The sequence below is a fragment of the Delphinus delphis genome, chromosome 2 (assembly GCF_949987515.2).
Source record: "Delphinus delphis chromosome 2, mDelDel1.2, whole genome shotgun sequence".
In the NCBI taxonomy this organism is placed as follows: domain Eukaryota; kingdom Metazoa; phylum Chordata; class Mammalia; order Artiodactyla; family Delphinidae; genus Delphinus; species Delphinus delphis.
The window spans coordinates 154829657-154851156 of record NC_082684.1 but is presented as its reverse complement, the minus strand read 5'-3'; the positions used below and the strand labels follow the sequence as shown (position 1 = coordinate 154851156).

General features: G+C 40.3%; 1 protein-coding gene across 1 annotated transcript in view; it reads right to left on the bottom strand.

The window, feature by feature from the left end:
• The window catches only part of TAF3 (TATA-box binding protein associated factor 3), a 152515-nt gene that overhangs the window by 17995 nt on the left and 113020 nt on the right, over positions 1–21500 (bottom strand). Inside the window, exons 3-4 of the mRNA XM_060006026.1 lie at positions 18800–20610; positions 8178–8260 (exon numbers count right to left, since the gene is read on the bottom strand). Coding sequence (XP_059862009.1) covers positions 8178–8260; positions 18800–20610 — 1894 coding nt within the window. The remainder of the gene's footprint in view (positions 1–8177; positions 8261–18799; positions 20611–21500) is intronic.

Below are 21500 nucleotides of genomic sequence, written 5' to 3'. Positions count from 1 at the left end.
CAGGTGACATTCAAAGGAGACCTCACAGGAAAGGGTCTTTCTCTTTCTTTAAGTTTTGTTCAAAACAACACTTTTGGAGCTGGGAGACATTCATGTCTTAATTTTCAGATATCCCATCTGGTGATATGACATAAATAAAATCTCCCAATTCTCCCAGCCAGAGTGTATTTGTCTAATTTCAAGTTACTCTAGAAACTAAGACAGCTTGAAAATGGAGGCTCTGATCTCATCATCAACAAATAAAAAGCATAAGGAGTACAAGGTTGGGGAAATAATGGTGTGTTCAATTTGGAAAGGCCATGTTTGAGGTGCCTCTGGTCTTTCCAGACTTTCTAACAGGTAACTGGGCAGATTAGTCTGCATTTTGGGGAGAAATCTGAGCTGGAAGTAAAGATTTGGGAATCATCATCACCTAATTTTGAAAAGAGTGAAAAAGAAACTTTAGGGAGTAGTAGGCCAAGGGCAAGAAGAGAAAGAAAAAGTGATCAAAGAAAGAAGCACCGATGGAGAAAGAGAATCAGATGCACGTAGTACCAAGAATAGAGAGTACCAAGGAATAGAGAGTTTCATAAAGGGCTTGGTGGGAACAACGGTATCTGAGAAGCAGGAAGGATGAAGTCACAGGCCTGCAGCACCGCCTTGGGATGCATTTAATCATGTTAATGGGAAGCTTCAGAAAAGTCTCCAGGGCAGAAACCAGAGCATAGGGAGTTTAGGAATAAAGCTGGAAAAAAAAATTGGAGCAAAGTACATACAAGGAATATGCTTTGAGAAGCGAGAATGAAAAGAGGAAGTTACATGGCCTTTCCCTCATCTAGAGGGGGAGGCTGGTGAAGGTGGGAAGGTTTAAGATGGTAGAACCCAAGGCTGAAGGGAAGATACCAGAAGGAAGGAGAGAAAGATACAGAGGAGAAGAGATAAGGAAGGGAAAGAACTTCCGGGGTGGGGGGGAGAGGGCGGGGTCAGGAAAGGCGGGGATGGAGAAGGAGCTGGTCCTGAAGATCAGGAGGGATGCTGGGCTCCTTGCTGGACCCTGGAGGACAAGCCATGAGGACAGATGCAGCTCTGGAACCCAGAAGAGTAAATCCAAATGGGGTAACGCGGCTAGTCAGTCCCCACGGTGACATGTCCCTCAACCCAACCCATGTGTTCAGACTACGGCAGCCACATTTGAAAAAGGCTGCAATATTCTAAATGAGCGATTCCCAACCTTTTTGGCACCAGGGACTGGTTTTGTGGAAGACAATTTTTCCACAGACGGGGGGTGGGGGGCAGGTTGAGGGGGTTGGTTCAAGCGACAGGGGGTGGCAGATGGGGCTTCACTCACTCGCCCGCTGCTCACCTCGTGCTGTGTGGCCCAGCTCCTAACAGGCCATGGACTGGTACCGGTCCGCGGCCTGGGGGTTGGGGACCCCTGTTCTAAATCACAGAGGTCGGGCAGTGACACAAATTTCCATCTCACGAGCTACAAAGGCTGGAGTGGCAACAGGAAGGAAGAAGCATCACACTACGCCTCTAAAGTCTCTATGTAAGTATTTTAATGTTATAGCCCCTAAAAAGACAGGGAACAACAGAATGCAAAGAATTTAAATTTTCTATGTTGCTGTCAGTAATAGTAAGAGTGTTCTCATCAGTAGGTATACATTCTCTTTAAACACTAGAAGTGTGAGTAGTTTGATCTGTAGGGGAAATTATAGTCAGATAGTATCCAAAAGGTTACCATGATATAGCTAAATTACCTCTGTCTGTCACAGGTTGAAGAACATTTAAATTCTGGAAGTCCGCATCAGCTTTGTCTAGATAACAAATCTTAAGTACCTTCCTATATTCACTCAATTAGTGATCTTGGGCCTTGATAACACTGCAGGGAGAAACTTTCCAACTATCATTCAAATCATATCTAAAAAGGTGGTCATAAATATTTTAAAACCTAAGTGAACTAATAAGACCTAGACCCATTAAGGATAAGATCTTTTACAACAAATTAAATAAAACAATTTATTGAAGTCTGGACTCAAGATAAGCTAGATTTACTAGCTGACCTTTTATTCATTTAAAGAACAAAATTAGCTCTAATTGCATTAGAATGGAATCCAGTAAATTTTCCCCAGTCTTGTAATGTGGCATCCGTGTAAGGACTGCTGTAATTGTTTACAAGTAAGATGGAAATGCTTTGATTATAATCTTTCCAGTTGTTTTACTGGGTAGTAAAAACATTTCCCAAAACCTAAAGCCAGTTTTTCTGACAGCATACTATTTTCTTCTCTTGAATACACTGCATCTTTGGTGTTAATCAACAAACTACCATGTGCCAGAGGAAGAAATTAAACTTGGGGATTTCATCGTAACTTTAGCTCAGTAAAAATGAGAGAGTGATATACGGAGGTTAAGATATCCTAGTCTGGAAAAATCAGAAAAGGGCTGAAGACCCGAGTAAGAAAAAATTTAACCACCTGCTTCCTCTTGGAATTATAACTGAGATATATGGGTTTGGGTCTGTGGAATTTATAAGTATAAAAGTTAGCACGAATAATGTATACCACCCACAATTTGTGTTCTCATTGTTCAGCTGCTAGGAAGTTTCATTTGTAATGTTACCATCTTTCACTAGCATTAAAAATAAGTCATTTGCCATAAATTTTAAATACAGTCACTCAAGATTTTTATTCTTATTTATTTATTTTTTTGGGGGGTGGGTCACTGTTCTTGTTAGTTAGCTTCTAATATAGGCAAAATAACCTATGAAATGTTTCAGTACCAGTGGCAAGTTAACCAGGGCAAAACAAAGAAAACTATCAACACTTTTCAATCTCTCTCTCTCTCTCTCTCTCTTTTTTTAAAAAAAATCAAAGCAGACAGTTTTATCCGTAGGGAAACAAATTAAAAATAGAAGAACAAAAGGCCTTCCAAATCTGACAGGATGATGGTCTGAAATGTTCTTAAACTTTATTTCTAAAGGATCTTTTTTTTTTAACCAATAAGCTTCCTTGCCCTGCCTCTTCAGTATACTTTTATAAAAATATGAATCTGATTGCCTTTCCCTAAATAAAATAAAAATATATCAATTGTTTTTGCCTGCCCCTCATCCCTTATTCTGGTAGGAGAGTCCTTCTTTCCTTCTGGAACCTAACATTTCCCCTTCTAACAGGGCTCTCCCCCCTCCCACTGGGGCTGGTTCCTAGATGGGAACCCACAGCACATGCTGTGAAAAGCGGGGTGGGCAGTTCAGCCTGTGAGCACTAAGAACCACACCAGCCAAGAGCAATCTGCACCATCTTTGCCACCACACAGAGGTTAGACAGAGAAAAAGAAAGTGAGCAGAGTCTTAATGACACTTTTTGAACCTTTGTTACCACTTTGCCTAAAGCCAATTTCTTTGAGCTAGTTTGATTAGGGTTTCTGCTACTTGCAACCAACGGTCCTGACTAATACAAAGAGAAAGTGTTTCAACTAGGGAAGGGAAGACTCCTTATAGAGGCACCTTCACTGAGTGTGCGTCTATGTTACATCCTTGGATCAGGGGTTGGTTTAAGAAACAGTCAAATAAAAAAAAGGTGTTCTTGCCATCTGGTTCCTTATGGAAATAAAATTTCAAATTTAGTGTCTTCAAAAACTTTGTCTCTCCTGAGAAACTAGGAGGTACCTTCCTTTTTAAAACTGCATTTCACTCTGCACTAATTGCCAGGAAGCCATAATCATATTTGATGTGCAGTCATTTGCTTCTTTTTCCTCTCCTTGGCCTTGGTTTCCTAGTATTTTCTAGTATCTTTATGTTCTCTCTTTAAGTCACCCTTAAATTTGTTTAGACTGGAAAAAAGTCTACATATGAATAAACGACATTTTAAGTGTAGGAAGAAATGTAGAAAGTGAGATATAAATCATTTGCTATTATTTTTCTCAAGAACTTGTCACTAAAACACCACTATACACATTTCACCTATTATATGTCTTTCAGTGAAATGTGGCTACATAAAAATATAGAACGCTTACTTTCTTTAAAAATATTTTAAATGGTTATTTTTGTAATTGCCCATGGTACCCTCTATTTCTGGCTGTCCTATCAAAAATAGTTAATCAGAAAAGTTTGGATCACAAAAAAGACAACAAATACCTGTACATATTTTACATTTTTAAAGGTTGAACGTTATTTTTCAAGATTAATGAGCAAAGTTTTAGCTCCCATTTTTATAGCATATATAATTTAGAAATTACAAGTATTAAGAAGCCTCCTCCCAGGCATAAACTAAACTCTATAAACTGCAATAAAAAAACTGAATTACTTACATGAAAAAAAAAAGCGTCCGATTTTCAGCACCTCTGTTAAAAGAGGTTTGATTAATGAAAGAATTTCCTGAATTATAAGAAATACATAATACCATGAGTATTATAATACTCATAGCTGTGGTGATAAAATGTTAGCAGAAAGAAAACTGTAATTTCCAGCAGTAAAGTGGTCATTGAAAAATATCCCAGCATAATTTGCATATTTTGGGAAAAGGATTAAACTTGTGAAAGAGAATACTTATTGTGACCTCTCAGCCAAAAGAAAATTTAGGATTATTAATGATAATGATATTGTTTTCATGAAAGGTACCATAAATGATTCTGTGTCACTTGATCAAATACAGTATCTAACTGGAACAATAACTGAGCCTTACTGGATTTTTGGAGGAGCCCAATTCATTATCCCCTCCCTGGTGAGCTCACTGAATAAGGGCAGCAATGTCCTGAGAGCAGGACCAGCTCCCAACTTCTCCAATACAGTAACCCTACCGACCAGACCAAAGTTCCTGGCGGGAGAGCCACTCCACCCTCGGAAGAGCCAGGGAACAGATGGAGAAAAGGACAGAGCTGCCTCCCCAGTGCCAGGGAGATGACAGCATTAAGGACACATTTTAGAAATGTGAGGGGGAAAGAACGCTTAACCCCCTAAGCACTACCATTATTCACCCCCAAATCTTTACAAGCCTTGACCTTTTTCTTAATACTTTACCAATACCTAAAGTTATCTTTTTTAATGAGAAGCTCCTTTAACAGAATTTTGAGCTTTATAAATATAACCACACATTTAATGTTCTGCCAGGTCTCTCCCAACAATCCTATCTAAACAGTCCCGCACTAAGGTACTTCCTTCCTCACGTTACTCTGCTCTATTTACATCCTTCATAGAAATAAATAAATGAACAAATGCCGAAAGTTAGCCCAATTTTCCCACACTTGCTCAAAATAAAGGGATGGTAAGACTGGGATAACAAATAACATGGCGACTGTGCTGCCACTTGCCCATCCCATAGTGGGCATTACACGCACTGTACTCTCTGTCACCAAGTCCAGTGAGACCTCAAAATCCTGATCCATATGGCTCCAGGTGCTGCTCCCGGCCAAGCTGAAACCTACCTGCTTTCTCGGCATCAAGGCAAAACTTGACTGTTGGGCCAGACTCAGTTATTTCATGATTTATTTGAATGTATTGTTTCTGCCCATTCATATCACCCCCACAAACTACGGATGTTGAGATTGTAACTTCAGGGTTAGTATTTTAGTTTCATCTTCAATACAGACTAACAGGAACTCTGGGTCCCCATTACTGGGAGACTTACTGAAGGAATTTGAGGTCCTTGTAAAGTCACCCTGAGTTTTAACACTATCAGAAGGAGGCACTGGACTGACCACAGACCCTTTAGAATCCAGTTTCCAGGCACGTTAAATGAAGCGGAAAACAAGGGCCCTCTGTATGGCTTCAAGGGACAATAATAGAGAATAGAGGAAATAATCTAACCTCAAAGTACCTTCCTGGATCACGGGTCAAAGGCATAATTTCTTTATAAGATTTAGAAACTAAATATTGCCTTAAAGATCTTCCAACGAGAGTGTAAAATTTGAACGCTGTAAAGCTTTTTCTTTTTCCTGTAGTTTCAAAAGACTCTATTCTCTGCCTGTTCTTTAGCAGTAGACAACCCCTCCCCATAGACTATTCAAACTCCTCCATTTGAATGCGAGTCTGCTCATTAATTCCACTTCAAAAGAGCATCATTACACGCCCCCGGCTGTATACAAACTAAGTAAAGGCACATTTATATAAATCTACCATCTCTTTTCCATTATTACTGCCAAGGAATAAGCCATGTATCCTTATGCTATGACAATAAAAGATTACTTTAATTTCATATAATTTTCATGTTCATAAAATGTTATCCTTCTTTTAATTTTTTTTCAAACATTCTTGGCTTGTGAGTCATAAAAAACAGACAGTGGGATGGACTGGCCCACAGCCATAGTTTGCTGACCCCTGATTTAGATTTAAAACAGAAAAACAGAAAACAAGCAAGTTAAAAAAAAAAACAACGCTTATCATTAACTTATATTTTATATAAAATCCTATTGCTATGTGACTTGGGCCTCTTTTTCTCTCTCTTTTTAAGTTTAAAATGTAATATATTTCACTTAGGTTATTCCTTTGCTCATTATAAGTATTTCCTTGTGTCTGACTTTGGTCAAGTGATTGACTATTCATATGATATGGGAGTTATTTACCTAAATGTCAGAAAGTTTACATGTTACATAAAGTTATACTTTCAAGGACAATTTGTCTAGAATGTCTGGGTACTATAATTTCCGTAATACTGAACATTTTGTTCCAGAGTCATAGGATCTATTTCTCACATCTTCCAATATCTTAGGTATATGAGTGATTTATCGAGAGGAAAAGAAATTACTCAACAGAATAACTGAAAGATGCTTAAGGGTAGATGAGATGAACATTATCAGTGCCTTTTTACAAACCTTATTTCTCTAAAGGAATAAGCAAGCCAAACTTCTGTGTGAAAGGAAAGATGAAGTAATGGTGAGTTATGAGAAAACTGGAATAAATATGAACGGGTAGGAGAAAAGTAGTTGTCCAATGATAAATAAGAACATCTTCCCTTTACAGTAGTGAACCCAAGTACAGGATTTCCAAGGAGATGGTAGGTACAGTTATTTTGGTTGGGTCTCTTTGTTAACTAGCCCTCTGTCCTCTGATGGTTGAGGGAGAAGGATGTTACTAAAATTTCTCGTCAGAATAATGCTGGGATTTTTCGTTGTATTACACTTAGAACTAACAGAAGCAGCGGCTGCATAAAATACACACTACACACAAACTTTAAGATGGAACCAACCATGAGAATGTAAAGCAAATTTCCTGTTGTCTACTGTACCTACTAAATAAATAAGTTCATGGCTACTACTTTCATTTTTATGGCTAAAAATTGAATGAAAGTTAAATGCCTTGTAAGCCTATTTTCTACATAATATTTGATTGTTTGCAGTGTAAACTAATCCATTTTCAGGCTTACTGGTAAAAAGTAAGGTTGTAAACTTGTACTTTGAGCTTGTAAAATTCATTTAAATGATGTATAATATGATTTTTAGATGAATGATTTTCAACATGATTTACAAAAAAAAAAAATCAATGCTTCATTACCCTATTAGGATCATATAATAGCATTGTAGGCCTTAATTCATACCCTCAAAATGAATAAAAGAAACATAGCCAACTAATTTACTTTGAAGAAGGGTGGGTGGATGTGATGATTCCGTGAAAATTAAGAAAATAAACAGTAAACATGGGGTTTACATTTCCAGTTCTCTCTTAAAAAAAAAAAAAAAAAGAGCAGACAATTCAGACTTCAGTTACTATTATATACTGTTTCGCCAAGCCTTTGGCAGTATCCTTGTTTTATATGCACAGAATAAAACCATGTGCCATCTGAGCAAGAAAAGAATCTTCATTCTTTGTCCTGGTGACAGAGAACACACACTTGAAAAGGTTTAACATTACATCCACCTGGGCGTAACATGGTAGTCAGTCCATTCAATACATAGTTTCTTATTTTTCAGATAACCAGAGCCTTACAAACTATGCAGAAACAATGTCCTGTGCTAGTCTTTACAAAAGAGAAAAAGTGCCAGAAAAAAACCCCCAAAACACAAAGGATCCTATATGTTGAATAAAGCAATAAGCATTAACTCTGAGGAAGAAACCAATAAAAATTTGAAAATGAAGACTTTTCAAAATACAGCTTGACCCTACTATATATTCACACTGGGAAAAGGTCTATAGAATTAAGTCCACTAGGAAAGAGTAGTGAAGGTTAAGTTCCATCTATGGCACTCTAACTGGAAACGTCTGTACTTACATTTTGTCTTGGCCAGCTCCAACTCGGAGAGTCAATCTGGGGATCACTGGGCTTGGGGCTGGGACCACTGGCTCCACTTTTATCTGTTGAAGATATTATGTTAGAGTCAAATACTTTTTTTTCAACAAAAGTACCTCCTCCCTTTTCTCCTACTTCCTCATCTCCACAAACTTGATAAGCCTTTAAGTTTCAAATGTGCCTAAAACGCTAGATGTAAAGATAAACTGGGCTATTTTGGTTTTGTTTCCCAACAACTGACGGCTACCAGGCAACATGGAAAATTCCATAAACTTTAAACACTAGTAAATATGGGAGTTATTTCTGCATTTTCTTAGTTTTGACTAATTTCTTGGATTTTATTGTTAGAATTTTTAAACAGAAACTGTTACCTGGGTCATTCAGTGGAACGTTTAAGTAACTGCCAGACTTAACAAAAACAGAAAAAAATGCAGTCATAGCTTCACTATAAGATAAAATGAATCTATTAATGGGTCTTGAAAAACATTAGACTCATCTCATGTTTACAATGTCATAAAAGAAAACCAACACACTAAGTGTAATTACAGCACTGAACTGTTCCATTTTTTGGCTAGTAGAAAAATGATCTAAAATATTGTACAAGACAAAACATATTTATTTAGAAAGGATTTATGGCAAAGGCAATAACTGCTGAATAAGTTGAAGATCTCACAAATATTTGAGCTAATAATCAGAAAGGGAATACACAAATTGAGTATGGTGTGAAAGGGATTCTCCACAATTTCTGGCTTGAAGATCCTACATAGAACAATTGACATTTTGAATGAGCAAAATGAACAAGAGATGTGCAGTTCAAATTATTATCTACATCAGAGTCTTCCAGCATTTTTGGTGGGATGGTTCCTTGGTGGTCCCAGGCACGGCCACATGTTTAACATCCCTACATGCCAGTAGGACACTGCTAGTCACTGTGACAACTAGTGCAAACCACTCATTTATATATTTCAAGCTCAAGAGTTAAATCATAACAGAACAGTGCAGTGGTTCTAAAGGGGAAGGAATTTATAACGTAGTGCTCAGTATAGTATATCATATAATCAATATATTGCACATTGATCAAATCTATCATTTTTTTTCATATGTTTTTACCTGTCCCCTTCCTGAATTGTTTTTTTTTTTTTAAATCCCACCGTCACATCAAGATCGATGACTTCTATCATTCTCTTGAACAGTGCATGGTACGCAGGAGGTACTCAACCAATGTCTGTTGAATGAACCACTTATCCTGCAAGCACCCTCAACTCCCTTGCCTCTTGGTCATTTCACCATTCGTCCAGGACCAATCTAAAATCATTCTCTAGGGCACTGAGTAATTCCAAAGGAAATATTTAAAACTGTACAAACTTCTGCCATCAAAACTCCAATTTCATCTGTGCCTTTAATACTATCTGCTTATTTGGATTCCCAGCTAAACTAGTTAAGAGCAGAAACCATGCCTGTTCTGTTTGTTGCTATTTCCCAGTGCCTATCATAGGGTCTGACACATAAGTGCTTAAGATATATTTTAAAAATTAATCGGAAGCGATTATTTACAGCTTTTAAGACCCATCCCGTGAGTTCCTTCCTCTTTTGCCCTTCAAACCCCACAGGACAAAATACTGAGGCCACTAAGCAGAATTCCTTCAATTCCCTACAAACTTCTCTGCATTCACAATTACACTAGGGTCCATCTCCTCCAGTCTTCGAAAGACTTCCTCCTTATTTGTAGCATCTTCAACTTCTCAGTTCCACTCATTATTTTCATCTAGCTTTCAAATGCGCTCAACTCTATCCTTTAAAAAACTTACCTCCCCTTCAACCTCTCACTGATGAGCTCTCACATTTTCTAGTCTTCACTTCATCGTCTGCATTTCTCCATTTCTCCTTCATCCCTCACCCAACTCCACTCTACTTTCTGGCCCAACCACGCCACTAAACTATTCCTTCTAGACACTCAATCTTTCCGAATGTCCCGTCTGTTTCTTCACTGAGGTCTTCATCATGCTCCTTCCCTGTCCCTAGCAAAGTCCTCTCCTCTCGTCCTCCCATACTTTCTCCACTGACCTCATCCATGTCCATGGTTTCAATCCTAAGTTGTTGTTTTTTTTTAACTTTTTTTTTTTTTGGCCGTGCCATGTGGCTTGCGGGATCTTAGTTCCCCCACCAGGGATCGAACCCGGGCCCCCTGCAGTGACAGCACCGAGTCCTAACCACTGAACCGCCAGGGAATTCCCTCAATCCTAAGTTTTCAATATGGCATGTCTTCAAAATCTCCCTCTCTAGACCAGCACTGATTGGAACTAAGACCAAAGCATAATGCTGCCCACTGAACATTTTCAGCTAAATATCCTATAAGGATTTCATCTCATTACATCTAAATCTTAACTTATCAACTCCCCCACGAAAACCTGCTCCTCTAAATGGTCTCACTTTTGGCAGATGTCTCTTTTATTTGCCCAGTTCTTAGTCCAGTGGTTTTCCTCAAGGCCTCGGGGGTCAAGGGTCACTGGGGAGGGGGCAAAGCAAGACCCATGGAAAATTTTTGTGTTCACTTTCTCCTCTATTTTTTTTGAACACAGGGTTACATATCTAAACAAATCTGAAAACCAGTGGTCCAGCCTATTTTGTAAACTTACTAAGGCTTCTACATTTTTCTCACCATTCTGTGTTATCTGTGGGAAAATAAACAAATATATCCAAAACAAACATTTATAAAACACTTAATGTTTGCCAGGCATTGTGTCTGGTTATTTTCCAGATGTTCTCATTTAGGTTCTTTAACAAACAGGTTGGGGTATGGTTTCCATTTTACAGAGAAACTGATCATACATGAAGCAACCATTTTTCCTTTCTTTCCTGTTTCTTTTTCCTTTTCTGTTTTCAGGTCACAAAAATAGCAAAACTAGGACTGAATACAATTTTTTTTTATTCAGAGAATGAAAAATTATATAAAGTTCCTATATTTCTTCAATTCTAAAAAATTTTAGGGTCACACACTCCTAATTGACCTGAGTACTGGGAGTAATATTCCATGTTCCTTCAACCCACAATACTATTATTGAAGCACTTAAATAATACTTTCTTAAGCTTTATTAAAAAATAAAGCTGTTTGCCCTAACTTTCAAAAAATCTTCTTCACTATTATTATGCTTCACATTGTATTTTGGTCCACTGCTATTACCACACTACACAATAATTATAACCTACCGGTATAGCACTTCACAAAGCGTGTCCCATATACATAATCCAATCTGATCTTCACAACTCTATAAGGTAGGTGTGGAAGCTATAATTACTCACATGTACTAAGGGCTCAGAAAGATTAAGTGGTTTGGCCAGTTACAAAGTTAGTAAGTAAATGATTGAAATCCAGTTCTCCTGGCACCAAATTCATCCTCTGTTCTACCATACGACTCGTGACTCTTTGCCAAAGATTTCTGAGTCCTTTTTTCTGGTAATGCTGATGTCTTGCATGGAGCTATTTAGTCTCTTTGTCAATGTCTTTTATGATGAATGACATATACTTGTGAGATGTCTAGGGTACACTGTAAAATATATTTTTTTCTCTATGTTATTTACACCATGTAACAGGTGTAAACTGGACTGTCCCAGGCAAACCAGGACATATTGCAACCCTACCTAAAAATAGTTAAATACTTTAATTTCATTTTTAAAGAAGTTAAAGCAGATTTAACTTAAAGATAAAATTCAAGCAAGCATAGAAAAAGACCAATAAGAATGCTAACAATGTAGATATAGAAAGTACAGTTTCTAAATAAAAATTTCTCACCAGACTTTTGTTTATGTTAACTTTATCTGAATGCCCACCCAAATAAAAACACAGGGATGTTTCCTACAATCATGAAATAATTTCTCATGTGTCCGTTCCAGCAATCAACACACTAGATGACAATGACTTCAATTATTTACTGCCATCTTTTATTGGCATGAAGCAAAAATCTGGGGGAAACAAGAGCTTGTAAGGGTTAAAATAAAAGAACAGTACTTTAGAGCGATGCTGAGAATTGGGGCACGCAGAAGAGCATTTACAGTGGATTACTAAGCTTCCCAATTCACCAAAGAGGCAAAGTCCAGTAATATAAGACTCCTTTGTAGCTAACTAAAAATACATTGTCAGTGGATTTGTCCAGTTTTATGTATAAGCAATACTTCTTTCACCTGAACTAATACTAGTAGTCATATAAGCCCCTTATTGCCATGTGCTGCATTTTTTTTGCTAATCTTCAAGGATTTAGCTTCTTTGCCACATACCTCAGGGCACCAACTGATAAAGCTCTAACTCTCCATTTTTCCAGGACACCAGCAGTGCGGCCTTGCAAAAAATGAAAATCGCTCAAGAGATTTAAAGGGGAAATTTATTTTTAAAATCCTGACTTGAAGCAAAGAGGTGGATTTTTAAAAAGCTTATCTATAAGGAATCAGTTTAAATTTAAATTCTATCTTGGAACTCTTTCATGCATTCCAGCTTTAAAGTTTATCTTCTGACAGGGACTTTCTGCAAAGGTAATGGGCAGCTTTGTCAATATAATCTGGCCAAGTTTTACTTCCTATTTTTTTAAATGTTAAACTTCTTTCATTAAAAAAAAAACAAACAAAAACCTATGTATGTGTGCTAGGTAGGGTGGCAGCAAGTTCAGCCAGCACTAGTTCAGATGTCTATCTATGCTAATATGTCAGAAAAACACCCAGAAATACTACTGGTGAAAAGTGGAATTTAAAAACCAAATATTCTAGATGCTGAACTATAACAAATGGTAACCATCCTGTTATCTTTCTTAACGATGAAGGTCTGTACATTATTTCCATTCAGAAACATAGTCTAACACTGATAGACTGTTTAAAATATTCAACAGACAGAAGATCTACGGTTGTGGTGAAGTATAACAAGTGGGATCCCGCGAGGACAATGAAACAGGACTCGGGCTTTCAGTAAGTGTTCAGTTCATTCCTCTGAAGCCTTGGGGATGGACTTCAGGAAACTTTGATAAATTCAAACATACTCACTTAAACATTAAGTTACTGGCTTCCCCTTGGAACAAATAGTTATAAGAAACAGCAGGGAATATTTCCCCCTTCTTACTGGGGTTATTTTATTTACTGAAAACCCTTCATTTCACTAGTTAATCATGAAAGCTGATGAGAAAAGGCTGGAAACGAGTCAACAGTACTTTACATAGAAAGGAAAGACGATGGAGACCTTCTGTCAAAGGCACAAACCGGGGAGACCACTTCTCATTCTCTAAAAAACAAACTGTTTAAAGTTCAATAAAAGACTATTTCGGGGCAGATGCTAAGGGATTTGGGGATAGACTGGAGAAACATGAGACATTTTAATTGTTCTGATGACTGAAATCATTCAAGCTTTGAGGACCGCCACTGCCTGTCCTTTAAAATACGGCAGCTGAACGGGAGTTCACTATGGGCTGATCAGGGACTAAAGTTTTCTAAAAATCACGATGGCTCTTTACTCTAGATTGTGAGCCATTCTCATCCCCCTCACCAGCTTCCATCGTGGGCCTGAGAAGCCCACGGGCTTTAACCAGACAGGCCTGGGTCATGTCACAGCTTGTCCGCAAGTTACCCTACCTCCCTGTGCAGTTTTCTCAACCCTCAGAGCTGTCGGCCAGGCCTGACAAGGACCAAGCGGACTCACTCATTAAATACCAAGTGTGTGCTGATGTCATTTACCACCAGGTTAGCTCACTCAATTGCCAATGTTAGCTCAAATAAAACAAGTGATCAGGCAGCAGGAGAAAAACGGGGGGTGGGGGGGGGCGCGGGGAGCTCCATTATAGAAGTATGAGCTTTCCATTATAAACAGACCCCAATTATCTCTGGGTTGATCATCAGCATTCTTGGTTACTGTAAAGAAACTGGATTGTCAGAGTCCATGTATCTTAAATGACACAAACTAGTCTTCACTCAGTGTTTCCTATGAGAAGGCAGAAGAGAAAGCCTTTTAAGCCAAAATATTCTTAGAGCACGTATAAAAACTATTGTTCTTAAACAGAGGGAAAGCATACTTTATAATGACACGGTCTCTTCCCGGTGTCGAATGGGAGGAGGTAGAGAGTGAAGGAAGCAGAGGGTCAGAGGTTAGGAGAGGCTGGTGAGTAACTAAGAAGTGGCAGAGCTGAGACCAAAAACCAGGTCAGTCTGACTGCCAAAGCCCAGGCTCTTCAAGGCCCAGTACTGGGCCTTTTTATCTACAGTCTGTGACGTCATCATTTTGGGGTGAAACTCTACCAGGTCTTCTCAGATCATACTCCAATAAGAGCATAAAGACATATTTCCAAGTTCGACAGATGGATTTTGGCTTGTCTTCTATACAGGTTATATGAACCTTCAATTCCACTAACATAAATGAGACATTTTCTTATTTATTTTTTTACTGAAAATGCCACAAGTAAAAAGAGCCAGGGTTTGAAATAAAGTCATGTAATACATACACTGACAAACACAAACACAAAATTATAACAAAAATTTAAACTGCTCTGAAATTTTCTATTAGGTTTATCACAGCTAAAGTTATTATGGTCAAGTTTGTGACCGTTTAACACGTTGCTCTTAGTATGTTTTCCATAAAAAGTTACTTTGGTTCTACGTGCAACAGATGAAAGAGCACGCTCCTAACCCTGACTGATGCACACTAGCTGCCCATAAGGCGAATTAGAAGACTGCATGAATCGCCATATGCTGGATTATTACCACTACTAGAAAAACGATTTTTCCTTCTGAGGGGGCATCACTGAACCAGGTGCCATAAATTATTTCACTTAATCCATTTTTAATTTAAATGTAGGAAAGGAGAGTGGTTAAGAACATTAGTTATAGTAGCTGATGATGGCCCGGGTTGAAATTGTGGTTCCCGTTCAACCACTTATTGGGTGTGTGATCCTGGGCAAGTTTATTCATCTCTCTAAGCCTCAGATTCTTATCTTAAAGTGACAGTAATTACAGTATCTACCTGATAGAGTTGTGATAAGGAACTAAACTTATATATGGTGTTTAGCATACAGTAAATACTCAATAAATGTTAACTATTACTGTCTGCAGTTTTTTAAAAAGTGTGATTATCATATCCCACTTTAAAGATGAAATGCTGGGAAATTCCTTGGCGGTCCAGTGGTTAAGATTCCATGCTTCCTCTGCAGTGGGTGTGGGTTCGATCCCTGGTCGGGGCACATCCCGCATGCCGCATGGTGCGGCCAAAGAGATAAAATAAAATAAAATGAAAAATAAAGATGAAATGCCTATGGATTAAAGAACTAAAACACCTGCCTCAGATCTGCCTGATTCCAAACCCCAAGGCTCTTTCTAACTACCATGCAGATTCCCGTTTAATTAATGGGATCTTTATTGGTTCTTGTATTGATAAAAGTGGGTATGACTGGTAAAAACTTTATAGGTAGGTAAAGTAAATATGGGGAGATTTTTCTTTTAATTAAAAAAAAATGCCCTTGCTTGCTGATCCAGGTCCGTGTCCAGGACAGTTGCTTCTGTGAGCTGCTGAGGAGCCGGAGGAAGGAAACCACGGCCCTCGGCCTTCTGACTGCAGACGTTTTCTTGGGGCAGCTTATATACGCCTTGTTTTGATTTACTCTTGTTGTCTTCTGTGCGTATGTAAGAAAATTCTTAGATCATATGCAACTCAATTTCACGTCTACTTTCATTTACTCATATGGCTTGATACTTGTGGGATTAAGTGGGGTTGAAAAAAGAGAAGTCCTAATGTTTAAGTTAATATCTCAATTTCTACTCCTTGTCAATGGCATCCCACAGGTTACAATAGATTTACCCTTTCCTAGCTGCGCAAAGGGCTAAAATTTAAAAGGATGCCCAGGAAGCAGACATAATTTTTCAACACTGGAACCACAGCTGACTCACCCTGTCACACACAGGTCAGTCACCAGGGCCCAATGAAGCAGCCGCCTCTATTCAGGTTTCTATGTTTTAGGGGTTGATTCAAAATGGAATAATAACACTCGCCATCCCCATCACCGTCTTCTCCACTTATTCAGCATTTACTTATGTGCCAGAAATGGTACTAAGCAGGTCTCAGATGTTATCTCATTTAATCCTCACCTAAGCCACTTGCCCAAGTTCACAGGGCTGAAAAAGTCAGGATGGGAGCTCCTAACTCCAGAGACAATTACGTTTATTATTTTTAAAGCCCTGATAGCTGACTTTTGTAAGTTTTTATCTTTAAAAACTGATCCATAACCATCAAAACTGATACAAGGACTTGTATTCCTCTGTTAGGTGAAATCTGTGCGACTCATAACTGACCCTTTGCCTCTAGCCAAGATGGTCTGAGAGACATGTCCTTGCCAAAGTCAGGTAGGTGCTGAGGAAAAGCATGGGCCGCTGTTACCAGCTAACCTGATGGGCTTTACTGAAGTTCACAGTGGCCTCTGAAACACCTCTACTGACTTTCCAGAGGTAAGATGGTGATGAAAGCAACAGTACTCTGATGTGCTGAGGGCTCACTTGCCAAGTTACTAGGTACCCGATGGGTAAGCGGCTAATCGCTGCCGGGCAGGATCACCAGCCGTAAACATTTCTAACAGGAAGTAAGTCTGTGTGTAAATGACCCGGCTCCTGCTGGTTGTGTGACCTTGATCCTGGACAAGTCACTCAGGCTGTTTCTCATCCATAAAGGTTGATAATAATATCTGCTGGACCTGTGTGACGGGTGTGTCGGGGGAGACACTAAGGTACGTGGAAGTGCTTTAAAATCTTCCGGGTACCATGGAAAAATAACACAATGATAAAGTGACTTCAAAAATGGAAAAAAGAGTTGGATTTCTGTGTCTTACTAACTTGCTGATGTTCGGTTATTAATATCAGAAGTTCCATTCCACTGCCTTATATTTTAGAATAATAGCCAAGGGGGACAGAGAAAGAAAAAAGTTAGGCAGAAAAATGTGAGAGGTTACCTAGCTTGTCAGCTAAACTAATCTTCCCAGTTAAGTCTGAAATGGAAAACACTGCAAAAGTATGGATAATGGAGCTGCTGTAGGTCAAATACAGCATATTTTATCATGTGGAAAAAATTACTAGGTATGATTTTGTAGCCACCCTCAAAGAGGAATGCTCCCAGAGGGCAGGGAAAGGCTACCTGAGGATCTGTACGTATGGCATCAGACACTTAGACACTTTTTAAGAAAGTTTAAAATAAATTTCTCCATCAACAAGTCAACCACTATAACCCAAAGAACTGTGGAGAGAGAGCAAAGCTATAAAAGCAGAGGTCGCATCTTGTGCCCATAGGATCGAGGTCCTGCTTGCTACAAAGTGCACGATGAACATCAGTTTCTTTGGCTATATTCTACGGAAGCCTGATTTACTTACATGGGAAAATACTTAGAATTAGTTTCTACCCACCAACCACGCTGCCAGATGAGCTAGATACTCAGAGACGTGTCCTAATCTTATTAAAGCAGAAAAGAGGGACTTCCCTTGTGGTGCAGTGGTTAAGAATCCGCCTGCCAATGTAGGAGACACAGGTTCGATCCCTGGTCCGGGAAGATCCCACATGCCGTGGAGCAACTAAGCCTGTGCGCCACAACTACTAAGCCTGTGCTCTAGAGCCTGTGAGCCACAACTCCTGAACCCGCGTGCCACAACTACTGAAGCCCGCACGCCTAGAGCCCGTGCTCTGTAACAAGAGAAACCACTGCAATGAGAAGCCCGCGCACCGCGACGAAGAGTAGCCCCCGCTTGCCGCAACTAGAGAAAGCCCACACGCAGCCACAAACAAAATAAATAAATAAAATTTTTAAAATATCCTGTTAAAAAAAAGAAAGCAGGGCTTCCCTGGTGGCGCAGTGGTTGAGAGTTCGCCTGCTGATGCAGGGGACACGGGTTCGTGCCCCGGTCCGGGAAGATCCCACATGCCGCGGAGCGGCTGGGCCCGTGAGCCATGGCCACTGAGCCTGCGCGTCCGGAGCCTGTGCTCTGCAGCGGGAGAGGCCACAGCAGTGAGAGGCCCGCGTATCGCAAAAGAGAAAAAAAAAAAAAAAAAAAAAGGCAGAAAATAGAAGGATAAGAGATGCTACAGGAAGTAGAAGACAGGCATAACCTTAAATACTTGCAAAAATGGCTCACCGAACAAAACTGAGTCAGTGAGCAAGGACTCCATGGGCCTTGCTGTCCTCTTAGGACAGCGCCATGGTTTTACCTGCTCTTAGAAAACTGGGTGCTGCCTTTCCCTGGTATCTAATATTTGGGTACAAATTAGTATGCTGCAGACTTGATAATTACAAAAATATTATTCACTGTTGAAGATTACAGATCTTTTCAAACTGCCAGAGATTAGTGTGGTTAACACAGAGCTGATGGTCTGTGATGAGATTGCTCTTAGGCTATGAATTTTTAACGTTTTCCAGCGTATGGGGAGGGGGGTTGATGACAAGTTTATGGGTTTGAGAATTAAAATTAAACTTTGTAAACGCATTACAGACGTGTTTCCAGTTAAGCTGTGGGTGATTTACATCCGAAAAAGACAATTGCTGGCTTTGTTTACCTGTGCTTTCAATAGAACTTGGATGAGACAGGGCCCCCAAGGATAAAGTGCTTACTTTTTCATGCTTGTGTCTCTCCTTCTCCTTCTCCCTCTTCTCTCTCTCTCGCTTCTCCTTCTCCCTCTCCTTCTCCTTCTTCTCCTTCTCCTTCTCTCTCTCTTTCTTTTTCTTCTTCTCCTTTTTGTCCTTTTTCCTTTCCTTCTCCTTGGGCTTCTCTTTCTCTTCAAACAGCTTCTCGGGAAGCATGGGTGTCAAGGAGGGCAGCATGGCCGGGATCCTCACGGCCGCCGCGGGGCTGAACAGGGGCAGCGCCATGTCCTTGGGGGGCAGGACCAGGGGGACTGGGGCAGCCTTCAGCTTCTCTTCTCGGCCTTTCTCTTTCGTTTTCTCTTTGTCCCGCTTCTCTTTATCCTTTTTGCCCTTTTCTCTATCTTTCTTCTTGTCTTTGTGCTTCTCCTTTTCCCTTCTCACCATTCCATCTTTCAGTCTTGCTTTTGGATCCACATCTTCAAACTCTTTTATCTTAAACTTGTAGGGATCTGCCTCTTCGTCTTTGAGAAAGTCCTTCCAGGGATACTTGGCTTCCTTGCTGGTCTCCTTCCCTTTCTCCTTCTCTTTGCTTCTCTCCTTGCTTTTGTCCCTGTCCCTCTCCTTATCTCTCTGCTTCTCTTTCTTTTTCATCTTCGTCTTCATTTCCTTTTTCAGCTTCTTTTTGACGTCCGTGGAGGCCGGCGCTTTGGGTTTCTCCTCGTATACCTTGTGCAGTGGCTCAGGGGTGGGAGGAGAGACTGAAGGGGAGGAGATGTAAGGGAAGCTGGGGGGCACGCTGGGAGGGGTCCCCATCTTGGCTTTCCGGACCACCTCGTCGATGGATGCGTCCATTGTCCAGGAATTGTCAGAACTTGAAGCTCCGCCTGAAAGAGGGAGAGGGGTGGACCCGGACTTGGGGAAGTTGCTGGAGGAAGTGGTAGCTTTTGGGGTAGCACATTCTGAACCTGAAATCCTCTTAGGGCTGGTAAAAATGTCTCCTTCTGACTCGGACCCAGAAGAAAACTCGAAAGGGTCTGGCTCCCGTTCAGCACAAGCCCGTGCAATCACAGCATCAATAGAGTCGTCGATGGTCTTATCAGTCACGACGGCCTTTTTCGGCTGATTCTCATGGTTCAGTTTCCCAGCATCGGGGGCTGTTTGTATTTGTTTCACCTGAATGGTCTCTTTACTAATTTTTTCACTTATTGTAGCTGAAAGAGTCCTGTTAGGGGTGTCAGGTCTGATGGGTACTTGGGGAATGTGAGTGATGACCTTGGGACTCTTGGGGCTTTTGGGGCTCTTCGAACGTCCAGGAGACTTCTTTTCTTTGGATATGGTTTTTGGAGACCGAATAGGACTTCCGACCATTGCTGGTGATGGAGTCATTTTGGGTGATTTAGTCTTCTGCCCTGGAGAACTGGTTTTAGTCTTTGTTTTAGGTGTAAACGACCTTGCTTCCAACGGTTTTGCAGTTGGCAGCTGTGATTTTGCCACTGGAGCTAACATTGGTGGCTCTGGTGACGGAGGAGCTAGGTCCGTGCTGTCCTGGACGTGGACGGGGGACAGCATTGGTGGGATCTTCTGGGGGTTTATTGAGCTGAGTGGCTCTCGAGCCTCCAGTAACACCACGTCCAGGGCATCCCCTTTAGTGCTTAGCAGGCGTGGCCGCTTCATCGTGGGCATTTCTTCAGCTTCCGGACTGTCCAGCGGTCTCTTACCCAAGAAGTTCTCATCATTGATAATTTCCTCCTCTTCCAGTTCATCATCTTCTTCCAAGGGAACCTGCATGGCTTCTGCTGATGTGCCCCCATCGGTGGGCACCTGCTCTTCTTCTTCTTCTGGTGAAGGAAGAAAAATGAAGTATTAGAACATACATATATATAAAACCTAAGAAATGAAAACAATGCTTCAAACATGATTTCTAAGAAAGAAAGGAAATTATTGACAGTTGTTAGAGAGTAAAGTGGTAAGTTTTCTAGAACCTTCCAAACTTGCATGCTGTCGTGCTTTGAAGAGTGGCAACCAGTGACAGGAGATATACAAACCGTTTTCCTTTCTAGTGGTGTGGCTCTAAATGCAGGATCTGGAGTTTGCTAAGGATTTCCTGTTTGCCCTCTGCTTCCTTAATTAATTCTTTTCCTAACTTGACTAAATACTGCCTTTCTGTTTTCTGCCTCCTCTTATGTACACGTGTACACACACACACACACACACACACACACACACACACACACACACACACACACACACACACCCCTACCTCTTTCCCCAGGGGTCTAGTGGTATAGAATCCACCTTCCAATGCAGGGGATGCGGGTTCGATCCCTGGTCAGGGAACTAAGATCCCACACGCCGCACAGCAACTAAGCCCACGCGCCACTATTACTGAGCTCGCACGTCTCAATGAGAGAGCCTGCATGCCGCAAACTACAGAGCTCATGCGCGCTGGAGCTCACACGTCTCAACTAGAGAGAGAAAACCCTCACGCTACAACCAGAGAGATGCCCGGGTGCTGCAACAAGAGACCACACACCGTAATGAAAGATCCTGCATGCCTCAATGAAGATCCCATGTGCCGCAAGACCTGATGACGCAGCCAAAAAAATAAGGAAAATAAATAAAAAAATAAAATAAATATTTAAAAAAATCAAGAGATGGGTTAGTATATGACTACTTTCCTCAGAAATGACAGAAAAGAATACTTTTTAAAAGAACCTTCATAACATAT